Raw genomic sequence first — 9552 nt, 5'->3', positions numbered from 1 at the left:
AGTTGCCTGGAGTAAAAGTGTGGGTGGGTGGGTAGGAGAAACGAATGAGGACTAGATTACATACTACATTAAATGGACAGCATGCAGGTGATCCTAACGTTTCGTTTTACTTTAGGGTAATTAGGGCGAGCGCTTGTGAAAAAAGAGGACATGCATTACCAAAGCTATTTCCCCCAAATCTGCATATGCTAATATATTTGTATACGTGCAAATTTAGAAATGGTTATTGTAATTTAAATAGAAATACTATACATCTCGCCATAGTGTGGAAGGCTGGGACTAGGTGAATTCTGTGGCTTCTGCTCAGCCTGATGCCCAGGGCAGGATCTACACTACTGCTTTAAAGCACAGCTTTGACAACTGTTGGGGCCCAGGACACACTCCAGATACAGTTGCCAAAACTGTATTAAAGCGCTTTAAAGCAGTAGTGTAGATCTGGCCAGGTGCTGTTCATGGGCAACTCCAAGGCCCCTGGGCTCTTCCTTCGGAGGGTTCTTTATCTTGATACTGGACTTGGACTGAACAGGCCTTCAAATAGAGGATGCCTTCAAGCAGAAGACTTCTCCCTGACAGCCCTTCCAATAGAAGACTGTGAAAAAGGACGCACGGCCACCCTGAGCCATGTGAGCGCTTCATCTGGATTAGGACCAATGCACGAAGGCGGAGAGGATTTCAACCTTCCCAACCAACCACTTTTCCCTACTAAATTTCACCCCATAGAGGGGCTGAAAAGAAAGAGAGAGAAACTCCATTGCACCAATAGAGTTCCCTGCCCACCCCTCTTTCAGCCCTTGTGTGAGTGTGTTGGATGTGAATTTGTGGGGGGGGGGGGGCTGGATGGGAAGGTTCCACACCCTCTGTGCATGGTGGTGCTAATCCGGATCAGGGACCTGCACAGTTCCACTAAAGTGAAATAAAAAGTTAAGATCATCTACATGCTACGTGTTTAACATAGCGTGTGCAAGCTATTACAAAGCAGGAAAGTTGTAATGAGAAAAGCAATGAGAACTAAGCTTGATCCGCCACCCTGAGATCTTAACGATATAGGGCAGGATACAAATGGTTTAAATAAATAAATAAATAAATAAATAAATAAATAAATAAAATGGTACCAGAAAGTGGGGGGGGGGGAAGACTGCTGGTTGTCCATCTTCACGTTGATTGCTGCTCATTTTTTTTCTTCACTTCACTTTACTTAGAATCAATGGCCCTGTTCAGACAACACGCTAAACCATGCTGCTTAGCAGCATGATTTAGCGTGTTGTCTGAACCAGGCCATAGAATCACAGAATAGTAGAGTTGGAAGGGGCCCATAAGGCCATCGAGTCCAACCCCCTGCTCAATGCAGGAACCCACACTTCACTAGAGCTTTTCTTGTCTGGCCATCTGAAGCTTTCGCCCTGGCTCAGCTTTGCTTTCGAGAAACCTCTTTTCAATTTCTAAGCTTCCGCCACTCTCGCCTCTTTCATATTCATTTTTCTTCATTTGCTTTTTGATATAATCCCTACCTTATTATAACTGCTATCGTTTGCCTTTTGATGTGCGCTTCTTTACTTCTGAACATCCTGTTCTGGGTTTCTTCCCTTTGCAGCCCTTGGTCTTTTGAGATGTGGATTCAATCATTTCTGTTTTTACTGATTTTAAAATAACAATAATCTGAAGACATCTTAGCTATGGGTAGACGGGCCTTTCCCTTAATTTTATTTTGTGCATCAATTGTTAAAAATGTATTTACATCACCTGGAATTTAGAATGCTGTAATCAACTGGGCAAGAAAGAGTAAAGTGTGAAGAATATTTCAACTGCTGCTATAATTATTTTGAAATTGCTGTTTATTATATTAATTTCTGTATTCTGGGCATTATAATTTTTTATAATTTCAGACTTTAATCACTGAATGTAACTCCATGCTGCAATTATTTTACAGTCTTCTTCATTTATATAAATCCTTTTTATATTTCCTTTTCATATTGTTTTATGTTCATTATTTTCCTGAACAAACATACAAATACACACGTACAGACACGAATGTGTAGACAAATTCATTGCTTGATGTGATTTTCAATATTTTTCCCTCAGGCTTATTCCACTTTTGATCTAACTCTGATCTTATGCTTGCTGTCATGTCTGCTCGTTGAGACAAATGCAGAATATAACAGGTTTGGTTATGAACTTAAGTTTTTGAGATGGCAAATCTGTTCTGTTACTGAAAAATCCACCCAGCACCATAGCGCTATGTCATCTCCGGCTCATTGTGTGGAACAAAAATCCAGAAAATGCAGAGTGATGGCACTGGAATATGGGGCGTACTCCACTTCATGTCCCAGAGAGCACATGTCCTTTTCAGACGGTCCTTGAGCCAGCTCCATGCAGTGCTGCTATGATTCATCAGGTGGCTACCAGGAGGAGAAGGGCCTTCTCTGCTGTGGCACCCCGGCTGTGGAATGAGCTCCCTAAGGAGGTTCGCTTGGCACCTACATTATATGCTTTTAGACGCCAGGTGAAGACCTTTTTATTCTCCCAGCATTTTAACAGTCTTTAAATAAATTTTAACTTGGTGTTTTAAATTTATAATTTTGCATTGCTGCTGTTTTTATCTGGCTGAGCTTTTACATTGTATTTTATATTATGGTTTTATACTGCTGTTTTATACTTTGAATGTTTTTAATTTTTGTGAACCGCCCAGAGAGCTCTGGCTATTGGGAGGTATAGAAATGTAATAAATAAATAAATAAATAAATAAAAATTCAGATGGATCACTAGCTATGCTCTCAGTATTAGCGCAGCTGCAGTTTGCTAATTAGGGTCTGTTAACATTATGAAAGTTTTATGGATTTGAACTAGTTAAATATGGAGAAAAATACCCCAGCCACTACAATTCGCTAGCAAATAACAAACACAATCCCTTCATTTTAGCATGATCCTGTGTCCTCCTTCACAGAGGGCAGTCCTTGCTTTGAAGGGCTGCCCAGTCGAAGTCCACTTTGGGCCTGTTCAGAAGACACTTTAAACCATGGCTTTAACCATGGTGGTTAAGCCAGAAAGCCAGGCTGTGTTCAGAAGACACCTTAAACTATGGCTTTAACCACGGTGAATAAGGTTTTATGCTTTATTCACCATGGTTAAAGCTGTGGTTTAAGGTGTCTTTCTGGTTTAACCACCGTGGTTAAAGCCATGGTTTAAGGTGACTTCTGAAAACAGCCCGGCTTTCTGGTTTAACCACCGTGGTTAAAGCCATGGTTTAAGGTGTCTTCTGAACGGGGCCTTTAAAGATAAAGAACCCCCAGAAGGGAGAGCAGCTGGAGCCTTGAAATGGCCCATCAAGCCTTAGCCCCTTGGAGATCAGCTTGAGCAGGCATCCAGCTCACACCCTTCCACATTGAGCTGTATTGTATTTCCATTTAAATCAGAGAAACTGTTTCTAAATTTGCACCTATACGTATAAATTTAGCATGTGCAAGTTTTCTGCAATTCTGTATCCTCTTTGGTATCCTCCTGTTTTGGGGACGCATTTCCTCTCTTTGGTGATGCTGAATTGGCCATCCTATTTCAAATGGAAGGATTGTGAAGTCCAGACCTTGGTGGATCTATCGCCCAAATGGAAGGTTTTTTTGCTTAGTTTAATCACCATGGAGGGGATGATTTTCAAGGGTGAATGCAGCTGGGGAGGGAAGGGTTAACTATCCGTGGAACCAGTTACCTAGGGAAGTTGCGGGCACTCCCACACTAGAGGCATTCAAGAGGCAGCTGGACAACCATCTGTCAGGGATGCTTTAGGGTGGATTCCTGCATTGAGCAGGGGGTTGGACTTGATGGCCTTGTAGGACCCTTCCAACTCTGCTATTCTATGATTCTATGAACACACACACCAAATAATAGAAATTCTCTCCCTGCATGGCATTTAAGCTTAGCAAACACTTTTTTCATTGGTTTGGGGGTGATCTGGAGCAGGGTGCAAATAAATTGAAAAATTTATTTTGCTTGGGATTATGTGGATGAGGAATTAATTGGTCAGCTTTGCCTCCCATAAAAATTAAATCCTTGTAATTACTGCTACATTTGCATATATAGATATAAATCAATTTAGTCAAATTGTATGCAGACTTACTGGGCCCTAAATCTTTTTAAGTGCCTAGCAACACCTGCTCCATAGGTGAAATAAGTGCTTATAACTCAACTTCTAACATGTATATGTACAGGCCTGTTCAAACACAACACTAAAACAAACCAACATTTCTTGTACTAATGTAGTGATTAAAGAAACATGGAAGGGATCAATTTAGAGGTACAACCAACCCGTGCCTTAGGGCTTCTCTACACGAGACCTTTATTGTGTGCTTGTGATTGGTCACTAACAGTAGTTTGCGGTTCCTTTACATGATGTTATTATCCTCCAGAGCCTCTCCCATGCATTGTAACCATTACGCCATTATTGTTTTTTAAGATCAGGGAATGTCCAGCATTTTCTGAATGCTGCTATAAAAGGAGCGTGCATTTTTGTAATTCTGCTATAACACAGTGCCATCTAGTGGCTGTATAATGAAACATATCAAACAGCAGAGAAAGAAAATCCCCTGGAAAAAGCACGTGTAAAGGAACTGATCTTAATCCCGTCAAGATTCCAGAAGCAAAATCCCTGGTACTGGTGCAGAATAAAAACCTCATGTAGAAATGCCCTGAATCATTCTACTACAGAAAATATGTTTACGCACCACTGCTCCACCACTTCTTGCCATTGATTACATAGCTGCCTCCGTCTCTCTGAATGCTGCACTCCATATTGGCAGCATCACTTGAAGCAACATCAGGTTCTGTATCAAATAGAAAAACCCACAAACATTGGAGTTTGCTGCAACTGAAGCCATAGTCAAGAGAAACTTATTTTATTTTCCTCTTGCATAGGCAACGGTGGTAGAAGCCGCATCGGGGCAGGCAGGGAGAGGAAGGGAGGTTTTTCCCCTCCTCCTTCATCAACCTGACATTCTCAATAACAGCACACGAGGATGCAAAGACTCTGCCATCGCAGCAGCCCTTGGGAGAACGACATCTCTCGTGATCCTCCCAGGCTGTGTGCCCCAAAACCCTCTTACTCAGAATGTCAGGTCGATGGAGAAGGAGGGCAAGAAGGGGAAAAGGCTTTCTCCTTTCCCAGACACTCCTGGTGCTTCTCTCCCTACCACTTAGAAGGGATGGGGAGTGTGTCTTTGGGGAGGGGGGGCTGAAAGTGGGCAGAGAAGACTTTTGGGATCCATGAGGTGTGTTTGGGCATCTTTTTCTGAGCCCTCCGATTGGGTTGGAAAACATGATCAGGGGGTTTGCAAGTACATAAGAACAGAAGAAGTTCCCTGTTGGATCAGACCAGCACTCTGTTCGCACAGTGGCCAACCAGCCATCGGCCAGGGATGAACAAGGTTTGTTTTCTTTTTTTTTTTCCTCCTGAAGACCTCAGATAATTTCCAAATTAATCACAGGTGAGCTGAGAAGATCTTGCCATCTCTAAAAAATATAGTTAGAAAGATGCACTTTCATTTGTTATGCCTCATTATTATCTTTGATATGCTGGGTTTAGTTTAGTAATTTTATGAGATATAGAAAGGTTGTACTATAACCATCATCATGGGCACAATCCGAAAGCGGCTTCCAAGGTCTCCTCCCCATTCCCAGGAACACCCACTTTTCGCCCTCGGTTTTACAAGCACAGAGGGGCAGTGGTTCACTCCCTGCTGGCTGGAGAGGGAGGGGGAAGGGGCAGGGAGCATGTTTTCCTAGCTCCAAGCTCAGGGTGCTGCCTCTGAGCTCAGAGCCAGAAAACCAAACAAATCCTCTTTCCCCCCAGACACTGTCTAGGGCACATTGGATTGCTCCAAAAGTGTAATGAAACAATGAAAACATCAGTACTGACCATAACCAAAACAATGGATACATAAAACTCCTTCAAACACCAGGGAGGAGAGGAAAGTCTTCACCTGGCACTAAAAAGATGACAATGTTGGCCCCAGGTGGACCAATCTATATTTGTTTTATTGACATAACTGCAGTTGTACCTTTAAAAACGGAGTATTGTCCCCCCACACACACACCGCCCTTGCTACATGTGAATAGCTCCAGTTCTTAAATAAGAAGTTATTACCTGTCATGCAGAAGCAAGAATTAATTTTCCCTTCCAGGAGAAGCTCCAGCCATTGCTTCTTTTGTTCTTTTGTCCCGTACAAGTGCAGGACCTCCATGTTTCCTGTGTCTGGGAGGCACAAGAACAGCTGCTATTGCCATTCCTATTCCATACAGCATACAGTGGGTTGGATCCAGACTTAGGCCCTTTCTACACCTAAGGATTATCCCAGGCAAATGGAGGGGTCGTCCCTGCCTGCTCCCGGGATCCCCTGTGTGTCATTTGCATGTACAGGAATGATCCCAGGATAAATGGCTAGTGTACACATGCCCTTAATCATGCTTAGAGCAGACCCACTGAAATTGATGGGGGACCTAAGGAATGACTTACTTATCCCATTGATTTCAGCAGGTCTACTCTAAGCACGCCAAAATCCAACCCCAAATAACCGTTCTAAATAATTCTGGCAAAACAATTCAATTGAAATTTCACCAACCTGGTGCCTGACAGTTGAAGACATCGGGAGCAAAGTAGCACTTCCCGGTCTCTTCCGCGATTAACGCGTAGTCCAACTGGCCCAGTCCACTAACAGCTGGCAGGAAAAGGTTCCAGAGACCCTCCGCTTTGGCCCTTTCCTAGGAAAGGAGGGAACTGTATGAGCCAAGCAACTGCGCTTCTCAATGGCCATTCAAACACAGCCTTCTCCAACTTGGTGCCCTCCAGACATCATGGACTTCAACTCCCATAAGCCCCAAACAGCACTGCCAATGGTTAGGAATCCTGGGAGTTGTAGTCCAAATATCTGGAAGGCAACAGGTTGGCGAAGGCTGTTCTCATGTTACAACTGGAATGCTAACCATACTTAAGTGGGAGTGAAGCTGTACTGGGCAGAATCTAGTCCTTTATTTATTTATTTATTTACAATATTTACATACTGCTCCCCATTGAAAATTTCAGAGCAGTGTACAAGATAAAATAAAATAAAAACAGAATAAAAACACATTAAAATAGATTTTTAAAAGAAGCAAAATGAAAAGTGAACTGTGAACTGTGGCTGGTCATTAAAGAAAGGCTTCCTGGGGGGGATCTAAACTACTGCTTTAAAGCGCTTTATAACAGTTTTGACAACTGTTGGGGCCCAGGACACACTGCATATACAGGTTTCAAAACGTTTTCAAAGTGCTTTAAAGTGCTTTAAAAGCAATAGTGTAGATCCCCCCCCCTTGGAATACTTATGTTTTCTGGAGGCACTGAAAGGAATACAAATTTGGTGCCTGCCTGACCAACAGAGGCAGGGAATTCCATAGGAGGGGGGCTACTACGCTGAAGGCTCTTCCCCTGGTGGACTCCAATCGGAGGATGCGTCTATGTGGAACCACCAGGAGCATGACCTCAGTGGCTGGGCAGTTTGGTAGGTGAGAAGGCGCTCTCTCAGGTATCCTGGTCCCAAGTTGTTTAGGGCTTTGTACACAGGCACAAGAACCCTAAACTTGGCCTGGTTGCGAATAGGCAGCCAGTGCAGTTCCCTCAGCAGGGGAGTTACATGCTGGAAAGGGGCAGCCCCAGACAACAGCCGAGCTGCAGCTTTCTGCACTAGCTCCAGCTTCCAGAGCCACTTTAAAGGCAGCCCCACATAGAGCGCATTGCAGTAATCCAATCTTGAGGATACCAATGCCTTTATGCCCTGACGGTTCAATCGCAAGTTCAATCGCAGCTTTTAAAGCTCAACTAAAAACTTTTCTTTTTCCTAAAGCTTTTAAAACTTGATGTTGTGCAGACTTTATACTGTTAGTTTTACCCTACCCTGTGCCTGCTTACCCTACCCTGTGCCTGTTTGCATTCTCTTCCCCTCCTTATTCTTTTACTATGATTTTATTAGATTGTAAGCCTATGCGGCAGAGTCTTGCTATTTACTGTTTTACTCTGTACAGCACCATGTACATTGATGGTGCTATATAAATAAATAAATAAATAATAATAATAATAATAATAATAATAATAATAACGGTTCCCTTCTACAAGCGGTGGTGCAAGCAGGACCCACCTGCTTAAGCAAGGAAAATCTAGCGCTTCTGAGGGGAAGCCCCCAAACGAATGGAAACGCTTATTTCTGGAAGAAGGCAGGTCAGCAGAGCTCTCGCACATGAGCGTCCCCGGAAGCACTAAATCGCACTAGCGGCAGCTCGCACAACGGAATCGGCAGGGCATAAGAGAATCGGTGCGGGCATAAGCGTCCCACTGGATTCTGCCCACTGCAGTCACTGGGTCCCCCTTCCATGTAAATCCTAGCCATCTTGGGTTATACTTTTGTCTTGAGACATTTCCCCCCCTCCTCTTATCCTAGCCGGTGACTTAGCAGAGTTGGAAGGGGCCTACAAGGCCATCGAGTCCAACCCCCTGCTCAATGCAGGAATCCACCCTAAAGCATCCCTGACAGAGGGTTGTCCAGCTGCCTCTTGAAGGCCTCTAGTGTGGAAGAGCCCACAACCTCCAACGTTTGCATTTTCTTCAACCCACCACCCACCCACCCGGTTTGTTCTGTCCCATTTCGGTAACAATTTGCAAAATGTATTTTTGTTTACACAACTCTAACTTGAGTAAGACCCGCAAACTATTCTGCAAGTGATATTTCCAGAGGTGCTAAATTCTTTCAGAGGAATTTCTCCCTCATGATGCTACTTAAGAGGGAACAATGAGTACCTTCAGTCTTTCAATCACAGCAGGTTTTTTCCATATGTCTGGCGAATTTTTATTCCTGGTATAATACTCTACCATTTCCTAAAAAAAAAAAAAAAAAAAAAATAGAGCAAACAAATAGGTTAACATGCCTTTACCAACATATTATATTTCTCTCCAAAAAATCCTCACCAGACTACTACTATATCCTTATTTTAGTTATTTTTCTCACATGCTAAGAGATTAGGAGGAACTGAAAGAAAGAGCCATAAACATCAGGGATTGTGAACTGAAGCATCTTAAGTCCTACAGCCTAGATGACTTGCAAAAATAGGACAATTATTTTGACTCATGGCATAATTATTAAAACTACTCACTTTGATATGTTGTATATTTTGAATTAATACCATCATTAGGAACTATCTCTGTTACATATTGTTTTGGTACCCTTTGTTTATTCAAAGACTTTGTATACTCTACACAGCAGTTAAATGGGGCCTAGTTTTTCCCTCAGTGTTTTCACCATGCATGCAGAAAGCTTCAGGGGAAGAGTGTCACCACATGCAAAGAAGTCCTGAGATGATGTCAGCACCTGGCACCCTTGGGCAGCTGCCATGGTCCAGTAGGGCCCATCACCAATGTCTTCCCTGGGCCCCCTGCAACAGTAAACTGGAGTGATAGCTTCCCACAATGCCATGGGTCAATGCTACAAGGACATTGGATTGTAGGGAAATAAAATGGCAGACAGCTCTCAGCTGGCCAGCAAA

General features: G+C 43.2%; 1 protein-coding gene across 1 annotated transcript in view; it reads right to left on the bottom strand.

The window, feature by feature from the left end:
• The window catches only part of ACAD11 (acyl-CoA dehydrogenase family member 11), a 48131-nt gene that overhangs the window by 19600 nt on the left and 18979 nt on the right, over nucleotides 1-9552 (bottom strand). The window contains exons 10-13 of the mRNA XM_063124601.1: nucleotides 8810-8887; nucleotides 6606-6744; nucleotides 6131-6238; nucleotides 4713-4811 (exon numbers count right to left, since the gene is read on the bottom strand). Coding sequence (XP_062980671.1) covers nucleotides 4713-4811; nucleotides 6131-6238; nucleotides 6606-6744; nucleotides 8810-8887 — 424 coding nt within the window. The remainder of the gene's footprint in view (nucleotides 1-4712; nucleotides 4812-6130; nucleotides 6239-6605; nucleotides 6745-8809; nucleotides 8888-9552) is intronic.

Source organism: Elgaria multicarinata, chromosome 1 (assembly GCF_023053635.1).
Source record: "Elgaria multicarinata webbii isolate HBS135686 ecotype San Diego chromosome 1, rElgMul1.1.pri, whole genome shotgun sequence".
Lineage (NCBI taxonomy): Eukaryota > Metazoa > Chordata > Lepidosauria > Squamata > Anguidae > Elgaria > Elgaria multicarinata.
Note: the sequence above shows the minus strand (reverse complement) of the source record. Positions and strands in the feature narration are given on the sequence as shown.